The sequence below is a fragment of the Panthera tigris genome, chromosome E2 (assembly GCF_018350195.1).
Source record: "Panthera tigris isolate Pti1 chromosome E2, P.tigris_Pti1_mat1.1, whole genome shotgun sequence".
NCBI lineage: Eukaryota > Metazoa > Chordata > Mammalia > Carnivora > Felidae > Panthera > Panthera tigris.
The window spans coordinates 15,327,484-15,345,883 of record NC_056674.1 but is presented as its reverse complement, the minus strand read 5'-3'; the positions used below and the strand labels follow the sequence as shown (position 1 = coordinate 15,345,883).

General features: G+C 60.0%; 1 protein-coding gene across 1 annotated transcript in view; it reads left to right on the top strand.

Moving 5' to 3' along the window:
* Nucleotides 1-18,400, top strand: part of ACTN4 (actinin alpha 4) — a 69,712-nt gene that overhangs the window by 50,894 nt on the left and 418 nt on the right. The window contains exons 8-20 of the mRNA XM_042970130.1: nucleotides 549-634; nucleotides 4,947-5,039; nucleotides 6,667-6,897; nucleotides 7,489-7,636; nucleotides 10,965-11,115; nucleotides 13,624-13,732; nucleotides 13,921-14,061; nucleotides 14,136-14,318; nucleotides 14,425-14,559; nucleotides 15,309-15,488; nucleotides 16,195-16,341; nucleotides 17,179-17,259; nucleotides 18,206-18,364. Coding sequence (XP_042826064.1) covers nucleotides 549-634; nucleotides 4,947-5,039; nucleotides 6,667-6,897; nucleotides 7,489-7,636; nucleotides 10,965-11,115; nucleotides 13,624-13,732; nucleotides 13,921-14,061; nucleotides 14,136-14,318; nucleotides 14,425-14,559; nucleotides 15,309-15,488; nucleotides 16,195-16,341; nucleotides 17,179-17,259; nucleotides 18,206-18,364 — 1,844 coding nt within the window. The remainder of the gene's footprint in view (nucleotides 1-548; nucleotides 635-4,946; nucleotides 5,040-6,666; nucleotides 6,898-7,488; nucleotides 7,637-10,964; nucleotides 11,116-13,623; nucleotides 13,733-13,920; nucleotides 14,062-14,135; nucleotides 14,319-14,424; nucleotides 14,560-15,308; nucleotides 15,489-16,194; nucleotides 16,342-17,178; nucleotides 17,260-18,205; nucleotides 18,365-18,400) is intronic.

The window sequence follows — 18,400 nt, the reverse complement described above, 5'->3', positions numbered from 1 at the left end:
ACGTCTCAGAACAGGACCCACGTGTCCTGCTGGAGCCCTGTCGGAGTCCTGCCCCTCTCGTGGGATGGGCAAGCCAGGTGGCCAGGGAGGGGCTGGCTCCTGCAGACATCCAAGGCCGCTGTCTTCCCTGCTTGCCCCCGGCGTGGAGTCTGGAGTCCATCAAAGCGGAGTGTTTGTTTTTCCTTTCCGGCTTTGCTCCGTTTCCCAGCCGTGCACCACCCCCAGCCAGGACCCATGTCTCTGGCCTCTGGTGGCCCTGGGGGTTGACTGTCCAGCAGCCCCTTGAGGCCACTCTCAAAGAGAGGAAGTGGCCTCATTTTAATCCAGTTCCCACAGCCTTGGCCTTCCTAGAGACCACAGGGAATGGAAGGGCTGAGGGTATGGACAAGTCTCCTGGAGTCACTGGGGGTCACTGAATCCATTCTGAGGGTCCTTCTCCTGGGATGCCTGTGGCCTTAGGAGACTTTGGATCCCAGTGAGTGACCACCTCTCCCCCGCCCCCCGCCCGCCCCTACTTGGGCAGTTTAACCCTTGTCGTTCACTTACAGACATCGTGAACACGGCCCGGCCCGACGAGAAGGCCATAATGACCTATGTGTCCAGCTTCTACCATGCCTTTTCGGGAGCGCAGAAGGTACCGGGCAGGGCCAGGCAGGCCCACCTCGCCGCCACTGCCCAATGCCGCCGCTGCCTCTCGCCTCCCACGCTCACCTCATTTCTCTTGCAGACGGCAGTGGCCTCTCTCCGACTGGAAGCCATCCCCCCCGACTCCAGGCGTCACTGCCCGTGTAGTCTTTGCTCACAGTATCTATTGAGTGCCTGACCTGCGCCAGGCTATTCCAGGCACTGAGGATACAGTAGTGACTGAGTCAGGCAGGATCCCTGCTCTCATGGAGCTTACATTCCAGTGGGCATGACCGACAACAGACACGTCCACAGATAAAAAGTCATTTCACATGGTGATAAGCACAGTAGAGCACGTAGGGCAGGATGGTGGGATAGAGATGTCTGTGGGGCTGCTTCAGCTGGGGGCCCTGACAGGAGGCTTCTGCTGGGTGACGTGGGCAGCCACTTGGAGTGATGAGCAGGTGCTGCCGGATGAAGATCAGCAGGAAAAGCATTCCAAGCAGAGGGTAGAGCAAGTGCAAAGGCCCTGAGGCAGAAATGAGCTTGGCTTATTCGGGGAAGAGTGGAGAGGGAAAAAATGAGGTTGGAGATAATAACAGTGCCATGGTGTGTAGAATCACCATAGTCTGAGATCCGGAGTTCATTCTGAGGGCCCTAGGAGACCGTTTGGTGGCCTGTTCTGGGGTAGTAGATAGTTAATGTAAGATGTGATCTTACTGATGTTCCCAGAAAGATCAGTTAGCTTTTGACCCTTCTAGCCCTAAACCAGTCTTTTTTTTTTTTTTTTTTTTTTAATTCATTACTAGAGAGAAAGAGAGAGAACAAGCAAATGGGGGAGCGGCAGAGAGGGAGAGGGAGAGTCCCAAGCAGGCTCTGCACTGTCAGTGGGCAGAGCCCAACGCGGGGCTCGAACTCACGAACCATAAGATCGTGACCTGAGCCGAAATCAAGAGTCGGATGCTTAACCGATTGAGCTACCCAGACTACTTCCTTTGCCAGTAGCTAGTGTCACAAACCCAGGTCTGGTTAGAAAAGGACTCCAGCTATTCAGACTTCCCTCTTTCCCGCTACGAAACCTCAGCGGTACGTGCCCACACAGCCGGAGCCGGGGTTTGGCTTCCAGTCCAGAGCAAGCGCTATTCCTCCCGCATGAGCCTAGGGTCCGGCCCCGGCCGCCCTCCCTGCATCTTTCACTCTCTCCTGCCTCTCTCTCTCTCTTTCTCTCTCTCTCTGCGCAGATATTGTAGGCACTCTGAGGCCAGATGAGAAAGCCATCATGACTTACGTGTCCTGCTTCTACCACGCTTTCTCGGGGGCTCAAAAGGTGAGCTGGGGCGGGAGCACCCCTCACTGCTGTGCCTGCAGACTTGCCCTCGCTGTCCCCCGCATGTCCCCACCACCCACTTGTGGTTGGAGCCCCAGCATGGGGACTGACCTGGGTCGGGTTCTCGTGACTGTGGGCCTCTGGTTCCACCACTGAGCCGGCAGTCCAGTGCGGACACGGCACCGATATTCTCTCCGTGAATACGTTCCCCCCCCCTGCCAGGAGGGTGGTGGCGTCCCAGCGGCTCTGGGGGGTCGAATCCCAGCAGAGCTGCAGTGCGGGCACTCGGTTGCCCTGCCCTCTCCGTGATCCACACCCGGCCGCTTGCCCGCCGCACTGGCATCTCACTGGGGCTCCTTCCCTCCCAAATGCCCCAGGAAAGGCTTGGCACGAGCAGGTTAGACTCTCATCTCAGCCTGTACCTGCCCACCCAGTTTGCCAGGCCCCTGTCCCTGGTGGCCCCGCTGACAGGAGCGGAGCATCAGAAGTGTCTGTTCCCAGCAGTGGCTGTCCGCTTCCATGGGAGAGAGGCCTGCTTGGAGGCCTATGCACCTGTGTGCCCTCCCCTTGCCTCCTGGTCTCTGGTCTTGGGCAGTAGTATCCTCCCAGTGACTTGATTTTTGTGTCACTGATTAGAAACGGGCAGGGAAGAGGAGAAATTAGCTCTTGTTTCTTGAACACTTACTACGTGCTGGCAGTCCTCCAAGGACTCTGCACCTACAGGTTCTGGGACAGTCCTGCACACACCCCCGGGGCGTGGGTGCCAGTATCTTCACTTAAAAGGGGAGGAGACTGAAGTTCAGAGAGGTCACAGGGCAGCGGCTGCACCTGCTATTGCCTGTGGACCCTGCTCTGCCACCTCTTGGCAGTGTGACCTTGGATGGGTCACTTCCTCAGTTTCCCCATCTGTAGGAGGGTGAAATGAGTTCATGTAGGCACGGGGTGATTTAAAACAGCGCTGAGCCCCGTAAGTGCTCAGTAAATCATCGGGTGGCTGGAACAGCCTCGCAGGGCCCACCCGTGCCCACCGTGGTCCTTCCAGCCCCGTGGCCAGAAACAGCTTCTCATAGCCTCTCACCACCTACCCAGCGTGTGACTGCAGCTCCTGTTTGGCGTGTTCTGCTGGAGGGCAGAGGAGGGGGGTGGGGGCGGGCAGCCACGGAAGATTCCAGGACTCAGACCCTGACTGACAGCACGTTTGCCACTGGACTGGCCGCTCTGCAGGCCCAAGCCAGCCTCGGCCCACCACATCCCCCCCGTCTGCCCAGACTGCCCTCCTGTGCTTAGAGCCGAGCTCCGCTGTGGTTGGGGCTGGGCAGCCTTGAGGGATTTGTGGGAGTGGATACTGGCAGGAAAGCTCAGGCCAGAGCACTGGGCGTTTTTGAGGCAGCTGGGCCCCTCTTATGCGAGAAGCTGTTGGGAGCTGCCCGTTCACCAAGGGACGTGCCGCCTCCAGGCTTCTCCAGCGCCGAGTCTGGCTTCCTCCGGCCTGTGTTTACGTCTCAAGACAGCCTTGTGATGCTTTTATTATTGCTTCTTGTCCTCGGGGACTCCATCCTGTCTCTTAAAAGAGTGCTCTCTGGCATTTGTTTTGTTTTATAAATACAAGGTGAACCCCAGGCCTGGTACCAAGCATGCCTGTTCCCTCCTGATAGTTTATTTCTGGTCAGTAAGCATTCACTCCTTATTCCCTTGTTCACTCACTCATTCGTCAACTCTGAGTACCTAAAACATACCAAGCCCTGAGCTGGGTGCCGGGAACTCATCTGTGAAGCAGAGCACCGCTGACTAGCAGCTCCTGCCTTCGTGGGTCTGCCCGGCACGGTGGGTCTGAACATGGGGTGCCCGTTGTGTCTCCGAGCCAGCGGTCAGGGACTGACCTCTGGGACTCCCCCCACAAGCTGTGACCTTAGCTTCTGCTTCCTGCACTCACCGGGGCTGGATGTTCATTGGCTGAGGCCCCTGTGCACCTCATCTCTGAGGAGCACTGCCTGGGGCTGCTGCTGTGTGTCCTGCGGCGTGACTCACGGTGTGTGCCCGTGTGCGCACACACCAATCTCCGCTGGCCCCCGCTCACCTCCCCGCTGGTCCCAGAAGCAGTGTGTGGATGGGAGAGGCTGGGCGTCGGTGCCTGCCGCTCGCGGGTCTGGAGCCATCCCCAAGCCTCTCTGTTTTCCTTCCCCGCCACTCTGTAGACCCTCCTCACTATTTCTGTTCCTGTTCTGTTGCCGTTTCAACTTCTCCTCTTGGACCCTTTCTGTGCTTCTTGAAAGGTACCTGGTCTCTCCTCTCCCCGTGTGGCGCCCCCCCTTGCTCTCCTTCTTCTCTACTCCTTGCATTCCCTCCCCCTGCCCAAAAGCAGGACGAGGGAGGACGTTGTCCTGTAGTTCTGAGCAGAGACTGGTCAGTCTCCACCACTCCCTGCCCTCTGAAGCGTGGCTCCCTTCTGCCCCCAGGATTGTGACTTCTGCCCAATGAGCCATCGACACCCACCTCCGAGGGGGGAATTAGGAAAGGGACACGTGTGCTTTGCCTGTGCACTGACCACGGACTTCTCTGGAGGGCACCATGCAGCTATCCAGTGCTTGGCCTTTCTGCCATGGACCTTCCCACCCAGGGCGAGACTCCAGGGCCAGGCCTAGCTAAGGTCCCCTCCGACACACAAGCCTTACCCAGCCTTCCTCCCTGAGGACCTGTTTATCCACTTCCCCGTAGTGGGAGGGCTTTCCGGCCCTCCGCACCTCCAGGGTCCAGGCTGAGGGGCCCAGCTGTCCGGGGAGGGGGTGGTGCCTTAGCAGTAGGGTATGGGGACTCCGCCGGAGCCCTTCAGGACACGGCTGCTCAGGGTGCTGTCTTGCTGGAGCTGTGCTTCTCTCCTTCCTTCCTTGGGGAGTGCTGTGGGCTGTGGATGAGCCAGCTTCCAGGGGATGAGCCCATCAGGAGGGAGGGTCACCAGCCCTCAGGCGGCCCTGACTGTGGTCTTCCTCTGCCCCAGGCGGAGACTGCTGCCAACCGGATCTGCAAGGTGCTGGCCGTGAACCAGGAGAATGAGCACCTCATGGAAGATTATGAGAGGCTGGCCAGCGACGTAAGTGCCACTCCTCCTGCCCCTGGTGGCCCCACTAGAGCAGAAGGATTGGGTCGCCTCTCGTTACCCTTGGCCGCAGGTCATGTGAAGCTTGCAGAGGGGCGAGCAGGTATGGCAGTGACACTTTCTAGATGAAGCCAGTATGTGACCTTCCAGGCTAGTTTCACAAGGCCTAAGGGTCAGGCTGGCGTGTCACCTTGCTCCCTGGCTCCCTCCGTCTTGAGCTTGGGTTCTTACAGAGGTACTCAAGGAGAGTTCTTGAACACCCCACCAGACACGGTGACAGGACTGGAGCTTGTCGTGGCGGGCCCTGTGCTCTCCACAACCGCCCTGGGAGGAGGGCACTCCTGTTACCCCCTTCTCCAAGCGGAGAAACAGACCCAGAGAGGCTCAGGCACCAGGCATGTGGCTGGTGCAGTAGAGAGCCAGGGTTTGAACCCAGGCAGTCCCACTCCAGAGCCTGAACCCAGAAAGTCAGCTGGGAATGTGGGTGTTTAGTAATTGTCTTCTGGATTCCCTCCTGTGTGTTGAAAATTTCCATATTAAAAAAACAAAAACATTGAAGCTCCCGAGAGCCATAGTTTGACTGCTCTTCCAGACTAGTAGTTCCCAGACTTTGAAGTTTCATGGATCAGGAATATTTGGAAAAGTATTTGACAGCCAAACTCTAGTGACCAGCTTTTTGTTTTGCCAAGTTAAGGATATTTTTAAAAGAAAAGGCTAACCAAGGTGCCTGATTGGCTCACTTGGTGGAGTGTGCAACTCTTGATCTTGGGGTTGTGATTCAAGCTCCACGTTGGGTATGCAGATTACTTAAAAAATAAATAAATAAAAAGAAAGAGCTACCATTTGTTACCACCATCCATTCTATCACCAAGAAAAAGTTAAAAGGTTATATCTTGGGATCCCATCCCTTCCTAAGAAAGGGCATTTGGCTCCTTGCATCAAGATATAAAGACACATAGATACCTTTTTCCTTGCTTTTTTCTTTTTGCCAGAACTTGGCATTTGGGAACCACTTCTTTTATCTACGGTAGACAATAGCTGGTTTTACTCTTCTAGAATGCCCGGTTTGTTTGCTTGTTTATACCCGGGCCTCACTCTATATGACAGATACAAGCGACTCATCAAAACACACGTCACTTTTTTTTTTTTTTTTTTTTCAATTTTGCTTTCAAATTGAAAGGCCGTGCGTGGCGCCCTGGCCTCCTTAGAGGAAGCCCGGCATGCGGTGGGCCCTTCCCTTGATGCGCTTACGGCCCACGAACGAGGAGGCAGTGAGACGTCTCTCTCAGACGATGCTGAGCTCACTGAAATGGCGCTAGTGAGGTCATGTGGTGGGAGGTGGTGGGAGGGATGCTGGAGTTGAGGCCCCCTTAGATCCGAGAAGAAGGAAGACCGGGAACAACGGCATGAACAGGAAGTGAGCAGAGAACAGCACGGCGGCTCACAGGGGGCGTGCATCCCCGTACTTCCCGGCCGTAGGATCCCAGTGGGGATCATGGGGAAGCCAGGCTGGGGAGCGGGGGTGATCCCCGAGATGGGGCCCCCGAAGACCCATATCCCTCGCACCCGTGCGCGGGGCGAGGCCCTTCCCGGCACCCTGAGGCTTGTCGCGGGCCCACAGCTCCTGGAGTGGATCCGACGCACCATCCCCTGGCTGGAGGACCGCGTGCCGCAGAAGACCATGCAGGAGATGCAGCAGAAGCTGGAGGACTTCCGGGACTACCGGCGCGTCCACAAGCCGCCCAAGGTGCAGGAGAAGTGCCAGCTGGAGATCAACTTCAACACACTGCAGACCAAACTGCGCCTCAGCAACCGGCCTGCCTTCATGCCCTCCGAGGGCAGGATGGTCTCGGTGAGCGCCCGGGGGGGGGGGGGGGGGGGGGGGGACCGGGGCCCGGGAGGCACAGCCCAACTCCCAGGCCAGCCTGTGGCCTGCAGAACTGCAGAGGGGCGGCTCTATACCACCCCGGGCTTATCGCGGGGCCAGCGCTGGCTTTCTTAACTAAGAGGCACAGCCTATGGGGTGCAGGGGTGTGGGAGGGGGCCCGCTTGACCCTTCACCGCGGTCCACCTCCCCCATCGCTCCTTAGAATTTTAAACCCACCCCCAAACCCACACCTTATTTTGTGTGGCATTATTTCACTTTGGACCCCCAGTTGGCCATGATTCCAGACCACCGTGTGCTCAAGGCCCCTTTTCAGGAGAGGGATGGTATTCAGCGGACAGTCACCGGGCTCTCATAGCGCCATCCATGGCATTCATTCATTGTCACTTATTCATTTAATGCAAAAACTGGATCGCACCTGCCGTGTGCCGGGGCCCATCTAGGCATCTGGATACAGCAAAGCAGGGGATAGAGGTGACCCCAGCCCCTTGCTGCTGCCCGCCTTCACCTCAGCATCCCTGGCCCCTTTGTGAGCCCTGTCCTCTCGTGTCCTCGTAGGATATCAATAATGGCTGGCAGCACCTGGAGCAGGCAGAGAAAGGCTACGAGGAGTGGCTGCTGAATGAGATCCGCAGGCTGGAGCGGCTCGACCACCTGGCAGAGAAGTTCCGGCAGAAGGCCTCCATCCACGAGGCCTGGACCGACGGTACGGTCCCCCAGCTCCCTCAGGCACACGCACGCGTGTGCACGCACAGCGCCTCCTGTGTTGTTGGGTCTGTTTGTCAGACCCCTCTTCCTGCTGCTTGGGGACGAGCCTGTCAGAAATGGCATTTCTGGGTTCACCCGGCCCCAGGCAGCAAGCGACACTTTGGAGCCAGGTCCTCCTTGCCGCCCCCCCTGCTCTGGCCTCAGAGATTACTTCCAGGTGGGCCCCTTCCTGGATGATTGGAGGCTGTCATCTAGGAATGCGGCCGAACCTTATGCGGCTCCATCGAGAAGTGACCCTATCCCTGTCCACTCTGCCGTGTCCTCCCCGAGGATGGTGGCCATGCCGGGGCAAGGGAGTGGGCTCTCCCATCCCTGGAAACCTGTGTTCAGATGTCCCGCCCACCTTCCCTCTCCTACTCCTTTGTGGCTGTGGACTTCACACTGAAGGGCCCGTGCTGGTTGGGCCTGTGTGCCTGAGCTTGGTCCTTAAGGGCAAGGCCAGGGAGCCGCCTCTCAGTTCTGTTGCCTGAGCTGCAGATGGAGCTTGCTGACCACCTGCGCCCCCCGTGGGAGCCCCTCCTCCCCCGCAGCCACCTGTTCCCCGGCTCCGGGTGTGGGATCCCATCGCGTCCCCGGCCCTCGGTCAGGACCCGCACTGTGGTTGAGATTCCGAATCCCGGAGGTCTGAAAGCCTTTGGAAAATGGCCAGTGCCTGGGAAAGCCAAGAGCCGGGACTCGTGCCCTCCCACTCTGGCCGCCGCCCTCCCACTCTGGCCGCCTCCCTCCCGACTGTGCCCTACCACCACCGCTCTTCCTCGCTGATGTCACGCTTCTTGTGTTGCTCAGTGTGATGTTTCATCCTTCCACCCCCACCGTCCCCCACGAGGCCCTCACTGAGCCTCTGGGGGCTCCTCCAGCCCCCATCTACCCAGCTGTGGGGCAGGTGGCCCCAGCACTGGCCAGATGCTGAGATCTTGCTAGAAGCACCCATTCGGAGCCCACCCCACCCCCGCCGGCCTTCGAGCATGCAACTCTGCGGGATCCGTAGACCTGGGCCTACGTCCCCCGTGTCCCTGGCTGCAGTTCGACTAATGCCCTCCTCACACCAGTGCAGGCCTCCGTTTTCCAGCAACAGCCGCCAGATCCAGAGCAATACCCTAATCCAGCCTCTGCTGGGGAAAGAATGCGGAGGAGGCGATGAAGAGCCAGCTCGGGCCAGGGATGCAGGCGCCTCCTTCTGCCTTGCAGAGGCGGCGTCCACGATGGGGGGGGGGGTTGTCATTTGGTTCATCCGCTCATTTATTCATTCATTCGCCTCTTTCTTGAGCACAGCAGCTTCCCAGGTGGGCGAGGTCCCTGCCCAGGGAACTGACGAGCCAGCCGACCCTGGCATTTCTTTAGTCGGGGGGCCCTTGGGCACACAAGTGGGTTTTACAGCATCCGTGTTCCCCAGCTGGACTCAGCTCTCTCCTCCTGTCATTATCCATGTCCTGCATCTCCATTGTCTTCCCACCGGCGCTAGGTGGCTTCCCCATGGACCTCCCTTGGCCCATGTTATCAGCTCTTCAATCCCTCACCTGGAGCCGCAGGAGGCTCTGGGAAGATGGTTTCCTGAGGCCGAGGGGTGTGGGTGTGATGGCCCGCCAGAGTTCCTTTCCTGGGAACGACTGGGACTGGCCTTCACTCAAAGGAGAAGTTGGCTCAGCCCCTAGCCAGGGCCCAACTGGTTCAGCGGCCTCCACACGCCCCTGTCGCACCCCTGCCTCCCTGCAGGCGCTTTGGCATCTGGCCTTCCGCCTCGCGTCAGCCTGGAGCCCCCAGGCGGGCTTGCCCACTCTCGTTCCCAAGACCTGAAGCTTCTGTCCCCTGAACCACTCGATTGTGCAACACGGGAGGACAGACTGACCTCCTGGCCCCTCTGTACTCCTGGGATCCAGCGGTAGCGGCCTTCTTTCCCCGGAGGGGTGGGCCCAGAGAGCGGGTTGAGCCACCATCATTCTGTGCCTCCCTCACCACCCGCCACAGCCTGCCGGGGCAAGGGTCCAGGTGGATGCTTTGCAGAGGGTTTTGGATTCTCTGGGGGAAAAGATAAAAATGAGCCCCTGGGTCCCTACTGTGGCTTCCCCTTGGCCTGAATCCAAGGCATCCACGGCCCCGGGCCATTCCTCCCGGATCCCCCCCCCTGCCCGTGCACCCCTTGCCAGCTCTGTTGCAGAAACTCTGCTGAGGCAGAGAAGCGGTAACCTACTATTTGTGGTTCCCACCCTTGGGAGACAGCAGTTTGGGGAAGGGAATTGCAAGCTTGCCTTTGTGGCTAAGCCTCCTGCCCCAGCGCCAGGCCCTGTCCTCGGGGTGGAGGAGATGCGATGGTGCTGGTTCGGCGCCCGCCCTTCCCGAACGTCACCTCACTGAGACTTGAGACTGGACACCACCGTCAGCCCCATCTTACAGATGAGGGGACAGGTGGGGAAAGGCCACGTGCCGTCCCTCCGCTCTGCGTTGCCGCTCTGGTGCCAAGCTGAGTGAGGAGTGGGGTCTCTGAGCTGCCATTCCAGGGGTACCCCGAGGTGGCTTGCCTGAAGCAGAACCCCTTGAGGAGCCGGGGGTCCCAGTCACCTTCCCAGGCTGGCATTCCGCTCCCCCCACGTCTGCAATACCACACCGCACCGTGCTTGCAGGGCTTACTTACTTGAGCTGTCCTGGGGTATGTAATTAGCCAGGCTCCAGGACTAATAACAGTGTTCCTCTCTTCCTTCAAAGGGCCTGACAATGGGCCCCACCTCACTGCACACAGAAGGCCCGTGGGATGGCGTGGGACACGTAGGTGTGTGATAGGACCCCACCCCGAGGGAGCCTGGCCTCTAAGTGCCAGGGGGCAGGCACAAGGGGTGGGGCCCCTGGAGAACTCTGACACTCTCACACTTGCCCTTCCGTCGCTCTGCTGAGGCCTGGGCTGCACCCCCTGCCGCCTCTCCAGATGTCGGCCCTCCACAGATGGGTCCACCTTGGCAACCGTGGGAGCACTGTCCACTTCTGGTCCACCAATAAAGGGCCCTAAGTTCGGAGCACGCAGGTTGGGTTGGGATATCTGTCTCAGACCCACTGGCCCCACAGTGTCTCCTAGCTCCGCCCAGGATATACTTGGGCTTAGAGATCCCTTGAAAAGGCAAGGAAAAAGGTTCTGGAAGTTTCTAGCCTTCACAGCACCATCCCCAGTGAGGCAGGATGTAAGGTCCGTACCCCGTTTCCTTCCCTGTGGTCAGACGACCCTCTGGACTCCCACTGCCCTGTTGTCCAAACACCTCCTGTTGTCTGCCCCACCCCAGGAAAAGAGGCCATGCTGAAGCATCGGGACTACGAGACGGCCACCCTGTCAGACATCAAAGCCCTCATCCGAAAGCACGAGGCCTTCGAGAGCGACCTGGCCGCACACCAGGACCGCGTGGAGCAGATCGCAGCAATTGCCCAAGAGCTCAAGTATGTGTGGCCCGTCGTGTCCCTGCCCCACTGTGGGGGCAGGGTCCCGAGGTCCAGCCCTCTCCACCCCCACCGTCTCGTTTCAGATGGCAGGGAAGGGCCTTAAGGGATGATGCCCACCTTGTCTTAACCCCAGATGAGGATAGTGGGACCTGTATTCTCAGGCAGAAGGTCTCTGACCCCTTTCCTGATTGCTTAGGCTGTAGTAGTCCCTGAGACTCTACCTTTTGCCTGCCACACCAACCAGGACCCCCACCCCCACCCCCTGATGGGGTGGGCGGCCTAGCCCCCGCTGTTGCCACCCGCTCCTCCCTAAGGGGACTGGTCTGCACAGAGAGCCCATTGTTCTGCCCGGCCCCTTTCCTCTCTCGCTCAGAATACACTTATTGTGCGAGCTTCCAGGCAGCCGGGTTCTTTGCCCTCCGTTCCCCGCCCCAGTCAGATAAACTTGTGCACACAATTAGTACACTGAACCTCCAGAGCCGGTGAATGGAGCCTTATTCCACCAGCACAGCGGCCAACGGCAGGGACGGCCCAGGGAGCGGGAGGCCGAGGCCATTACTTCATGGAAAATCTGCAGGCCCTGGAGGGGCGGCAAGGCTCCCAAAATAGCCGTCTGCTCAAAAATAGGATACTTGGCCGGAGCTGCCCTTTCCGCAGACACCCCCACCCTGCCGGTCATCCCTAAAGTTCTGCTTGCTCCTCCGAGGCCAGCAGTGGTGCCTGGTGGAGCCCCTCGCCAGGCAGGGCCTGTTTCCTCCCTGACTCGCGCCCTCAGCACTGCCCAGTTGCTTTGAGGGTTCCCCATTTGCTCACTCGTGAGGCCTTCACCGTATTGGGAAGACGCAGTCTCTATTGGTCACTGTTAGGGGCACCCCTAGGGGTCTTGCAGCCTCTTCTAGGGTTGAGCCTCTGTCCCTGGCACACCCAGGTCGAGGAGAGTGAGGTCACATGCGAGATGTTCAGAGGGGTCACGGGAGGTGGACGTGTTCCACCACTGACAGGCGAGCTCCTAGAAGCTGGTGGGAAACAGTCTTGGAGTAAGTCCGTGGGCACCGAGAATGCTGTGTGGGACCTGTTACCCAGAGCCAGAGCCGGGGAGCAGGTGGTCACTGAGCTTTTCTGGACCATGGTGGCCCTGGACTGTTTGGGGTGCTGTCTGTTCCCCCCCGAAGATGAGTCAGAGAGCCAGGTGCTGGCCAGGGTGAGCCTGGACAGACAGCCTGGCTGAGCGTTGGTTAATGACAGCAACAAAAACTCAGAGCACTCGGCGCTCTACACGCACCAGTTCGTGTAATCCTTCAGCAGCCCCATGTTATGGAAGAGGAACTGAGGCACAGAGAGGCCGAGAGGCTTGCCCAAGGTCACACTGCTGGGGAGTAGTTGAGACAGGACCAGAGCTCAGGCTGCCTACCCCTCTGTGGAGCACAGCCTTGTTGCCCCTCCTAGCCCCTTCTGGCCCCTGTGTCCCATCTGCCTATCAGAGTCACCAGACGGTCCCCAGCCCCATCCCATGTCCTGTTCCTCCCAAAGTCGTTCCCTGCTGCCCACCCCTCATCAAGCCCCCAAGGTTTTGCCTGTACCCCCGACTCCCTGGGAACCTCCCACTAAGAGGATCCGGTTCTGGAGCCCAGAGACTGATGGGAGGAGGGTCAGGAGGCCATGCTCGTGGCTGAGGGGCCAAGGACTATTGTGACAGTCCACGTTTTTCTTAGGTATGTTACTAGTTGCTTAGAATGACATCGCAGGCTCATTATCCATTTTTTCTTAGTGCCCATTAAAATAAAATAAACCCCTTTAGGGGAGCCTGGGTGGTTCAGTTGGTTAAGCATCTGACTCTTGGTTTCAGCTTAGGATTTCAGCAGCACTGACAGCACAGAGCCTGCTTGGGATTTCTCTCTCTCTGTCCTTCCCCAGGTCTTTCTCTCTCTCTCAAAATAAATAACCAAAAAGATTTTTTTAAATGAATAAACCCCTTTAACATCGCTGTTGCTACATTTACCTACTGGGTGCCAGGGACTGCTCTCAGCACTTCATGTGCACCAGATAACTGGATCTCCACGGTATCCCCACTCCTGTTTCACAGATGGGAAAACTGAGGTATCCAGAATAGGGAATTCACGCATCCGCGGTCACACAAGTAGAAAATCAAAGAGCCGGGATTCAAACCGAGGGAATTTGGCACCCATCCTTTAACCAGCGTGCTCTGCTAGACTTTTTTAAGCAAACAAAGCAATTAGATACAAGCTTCGTTGAGGGCCACACTTTGGGGGCCTCTGCATTAGTGTGTAGTGAGCCCTCCACCCCCACCCCTGCTGCCCCTCTGTTACCCCCTCCTACATTCCTCCTACCTGGGGAGGGGCATGGGCTAGCGGGGTCATTGAAGACTGATCACCTTAAATGTTCGTGTCCCCCGGCACCAGGGGGAGGGCGGGACCCAGCACAGCCTTGACTGCCCCCTGCTGGGTGTCATCGCCCATGCTCTCCCCCCCACCCCCACCCCCGCAGTGAGTTGGACTACTATGACTCCCACAATGTCAACACCCGGTGCCAGAAGATCTGCGACCAGTGGGACGCCCTTGGCTCTCTGACCCACAGCCGCAGGGAAGCCCTGGAGGTGAGGAGGGGCGACGTCCCCCGTGGAGCCCTGTGCCCCGAGACACTCAGGACTGGGGGAGGGTGTGGGCAATGCCTGGACTCTTGAGCTTCCCCTGATGCTCCCTGAGGGAATATTCTCTGACCCTTTGGGGCCCTCGACCACCATCCACCCGCTCACCTCTGTCCATTCCCTGCCCCGTATACCAGAAAACAGAGAAGCAGCTGGAGACCATTGACCAGCTGCATCTGGAGTACGCCAAGCGGGCAGCCCCCTTCAACAACTGGATGGAGAGTGCCATGGAGGACCTGCAGGACATGTTCATTGTCCACACCATCGAGGAGATCGAGGTCCGCTCCCACCCGCGCTTCTTGTGGGACTTCCAAGGGCCCGGGCTGCCCCTCACTCCTCCTTCTCCTTCCAGGGCCTGATCTCCGCCCACGACCAGTTCAAGTCGACACTGCCAGATGCCGACAGGGAGCGGGAGGCCATCCTGGCCATCCACAAGGAGGCCCAGAGGATCGCCGAGAGCAACCACATCAAACTGTCGGGCAGTAACCCCTATACCACCGTCACCCCGCAGATCATCAACTCCAAGTGGGAGAAGGTGGGCAGGCTTGCCGGTGGGACCAGGGCAGGGCTGGCCGGGTGAGGGCCCCCCCCCCCCCGCCCCCTGCCGACTGCTGGTGCTCACACCCCCCGCCCTCCCCCAGGTGCAACAGCTGGTGCCCAAGCGGGACCACGCCCTCCTAGAGGAGCAGAGCAAGCAGCAGTCCAACGAGCACCTCCGCCGCCAGTTCGCCAGCCAGGCCAACGTCGTGGGGCCCTGGATCCAGACCAAGATGGAGGTGAGGAGCCGGCGCCCCTCGCAGCAGGTCCCCAGGGCTCCCTGGTGGGTCTGCCGGGGCTCCCGCTCCAGGAGCGACAGCAGCCTCAGGATTGGGAGAGTCAGTGATTTCATTGCTGGAAGTGGCAGCACCAGCCAGAGGGAATCTTGGTGGAGGAGGCAGGTGGAGGAGGGTTTGAGCCTCGGCCCTGCCCTGCCCGCTGACCAGGAGGTCAGGTACAATGTAACTTTTCCTTGGTGTTCTCATCTCCGAAAGGGGGTGGAAACAGCCCTGGCACCGCCTCAGCAGATGCTTAGGGCACTGCTCCGTGGTGGCCCCGTGACGAGCACTGGTGTCTCGGGCTGGGCGGTCCGAGCACAGACCTCTATGGCGGGCTCACCAGTGACCCTTGGGTCCCGGCCCAGGGAGCCTGTAATGATGCTGACGGCAGCTCTGGGTGTGCCTGGTGTGCCTTCCGAGTGCTCGCCGCACGCCAGGCACCATGCTGGGAGGGGGCTGCGTGGCCACCGTGGGAACTCACGCTTCAGGTACTCGTGCTCAGAAGCACAGATTCTGAAGCCGGCCGGGCCCGGGTCCAGATCCTGCCCCTGCCTCTCACTGTGAACAGTTGCCATCTTTGGGCCTCACAGGGAGTCGAGGGAGTGCGGAGGTTGGGCATGGCGAGCCTTGGTCCGGAAACCGCCCCCGTGGCCGGTCGTGGCCGAGCGTCCGGTAGCCTCCCTGACCCAGCAGCACCCCGTCCCATGCAGGAGATCGGGCGCATCTCCATCGAGATGAACGGGACCCTGGAGGACCAGCTGAACCACCTGAAGCGCTACGAGCGCAGCATCGTGGACTACAAGCCGAATCTGGACCTGCTCGAGCAACAGCACCAGCTCATCCAGGAGGCGCTCATCTTCGACAACAAGCACACCAACTACACCATGGAGGTAGGCCCGCTGGCCGCGCGGCCCAGGCCTTTATTCCAGACGGTTTTGCTCAGTAGAAAAGATGTCTGCCGCTTTTTCTCTCCTTTTTCTCTGACCGAAAACACTAGATCAAGTGTGTCCACATTTTTAAAAAATCAGTTTCCCACAATTCTTCCGTCACCACGACAACACGGCCTCAGGACGCCCCCTGGAAGAGCCGGGAGGGGAGCACCTGCCCCTCTGTGAGCTCAGCAGTTTTGTTCTATCCAGTCAGCCCGTGTACCCGCTTGCCGTGCCCGGGTTGAAGCGTCAGCCTCTTGGTAGCCTGAGCTTGTCCACGGTGACGCTTTACACCGTGAAAACGCACAGATCAGAGAAACCCGGTGTTTCCCCAGAAAGCTGGTCAGACGCTGCCCACCATACCTCTGCGGCTTCCACGTGGATGCCGCACAGGTGCCGGGCCCTGGCCCTCACTGCTTCCGTCACAGGAGGACCCCAGCGCTTGGCAGGGGCACGGGGCGGTGCCGGGCCAGTATCCCCATGTGCACACGCGGTGCACAGGAGAGCCTGGGGCTGGGGGCGTTTGGGAGAGCCAGGGCCAGCCCACCTCCGGGCCGCACGCCCTGTGTGAGGAGGGCCGGGTTCCAAGCCCCTGGCGGCCGCGGCTGCGGTAGACTTGGAGGCCGCCCCGGCCTGAGCCGCGGTCATCCCCTCGCCCCACCCCCAGCACATCCGCGTGGGCTGGGAGCAGCTGCTCACCACCATCGCCCGCACCATCAACGAGGTGGAGAACCAGATCCTCACCCGCGATGCCAAGGGCATCAGCCAGGAGCAGATGCAGGAGTTCCGGGCGTCCTTCAACCACTTCGACAAGGTGAGCGGTTTCCTCTGCCCCTGGCGTCTTCCCTCCCTGCTGTCGTTGTCCCATCCTGCCCCCACCGTCTCTGCATCTGTCCGTTCACCTCACAGTGCTGAGTACCAGTCACCACTCAGTGGGCTGGCAGGGCCCTGGCCAGCAGAGGGGGTGCAGGGGTGTGTCACCTTGACCCACAGCCTAGGTAGGGTTCCTCAGGATGAGAAGGGGGGGGGTCCCAAGTCCTGGCCCCGGGGCCGTGCGTCCTCGCCAACCTGCCGGTGAGACCCTGGGATGGACTCGGTCCCGGCACACCCGAGATCTGAGACCTGACCGTGCACCTGGCCCCCGCACACACAGAGCATTCTGAAAATTCAGGTCTGGTCTGGCAGGCCTGCTAGGAAGGCCCTGAGCGCCTGAGTTGGCTGCAGTCCCCACCCGCCCTGCCGGGCTCCGCGCATCACGAGGTGCACGCTCAGCTCTGCACTGTCTGGCGGGGACCTGGTGTCCCAAGCAGGATGGAGTGTAATCTTTTTCTCCCACCCCAAATCCCGGAGGCCAGGAGAGCGCCCTGTTCCCCCCCCAGGAGCCCCAGGACTCAGTGCTCAGTTCTGTACCACTCAGCTCCCACCCCTGCTCTGGCCGAGACCTTGGGCAGAGGCCTCTGACCGCCCTCCCCCCGCTCCACTGTCCCTGGCCATCACCTTGTCCATGTCACCTCTAACTCTGTGTTTCCCCCCCGATGTGTTCCCCTCCCCCCGCCCTCTGCATGTGACCCTGGCCCCTCTCCCCGCGTCTCCGTGCCGGCCTGGTCTCCACACCGCCCCTCGCACACACCCGCCTTCGGACACCCGGCAGGACCACGGCGGGGCGCTGGGGCCGGAGGAGTTCAAGGCCTGCCTCATCAGCCTGGGCTACGACGTGGAAAATGACCGGCAGGTACGCGCCCCCCTGGGCCCCAGCGGACTGTGGCATTAACTGCTCTTCTCTCTCTCTCTCCTTCTCTCTGTCTCCCCCCTCCCTCTCGCCACTCCACCCCTTGCCATGTGTGTGCCATTTCACCGGCTCTCTTGCCTCCTCCCTGCCCTGTGTCTCTCTGGACACCTTCCCCCTTACCTGGTCTCTCGGGGCCACCTCTGTCTCCCCGGCTCCCGCCACTGTCCTGTTTCCCTGCTGTGCACATGGGGCGGCCCCTCTTGCCTACTCTGGGCCTGGCCTCCTCTGCTGTCCCTGCGTCCTCGAGCAGAAGCAGACAGGCAGCATGGACTCCGATGACTTCAGGGCTCTGCTTATCTCCACAGGATACAGCCTGGTATGCAGCCTCTGCCTCCCCCTCGCTGCTGTGCCTCTCCTCCCCCACTCCTCTACCCCCTCTTCTCTGCGCAGCCTCCCCCCTCCTCCTCACCGCCTCCAGAGTTTCCGTGTCCTCGGGGACACTCCCCCACCAGAGCAGCGCGGCCTCACCGCCTCCTCCTCTGCTGGGCTGGGGTCTCTCCGATGACTCCCTGAGCTGCCCACCTCCTTTTCTGGAAGTCTCCGGAGAGAGGAGGTCAGGCCTCTGGCTCTCTCCCCTTTTTCTTTCTCTTTCTTTCTTTCTTTCTTCCCTACCCTCCAGAACTAAGTCGTGAGCCTAGGGCTGAGGAGCAGTAGACTTGTTTGATCCATTCCCCAACTCCCACTTCCCAAAAATGTGGGTGGGGAGGACAGAGGGAGCGTATCCCCAGTCTGGGCGAGTGGGCCCTTGGCCTGGGGAGCCAGAACCCGTGGAGGCGGGCTGATGGCACGGGCTGACGGCAGGTGGCCCTGCTCTCCTGGCTCCGTTCCACTAGGCCGGGCCCTGCCCCGCTCCAATGCAGCCTGTCCCCCACCCCACTCCCCCTTGCAGGGTGACGCTGAGTTCAACCGCATCATGAGTGTGGTTGACCCCAACCACAGCGGCCTCGTGACCTTCCAAGCCTTCATTGACTTCATGTCAAGGGAGACCACCGACACAGACACGGCTGACCAAGTCATTGCCTCCTTCAAGGTCCTGGCAGGGGACAAGGTAAGCAGGAAAGGAAACCCCGGGGGCACCTGGGCT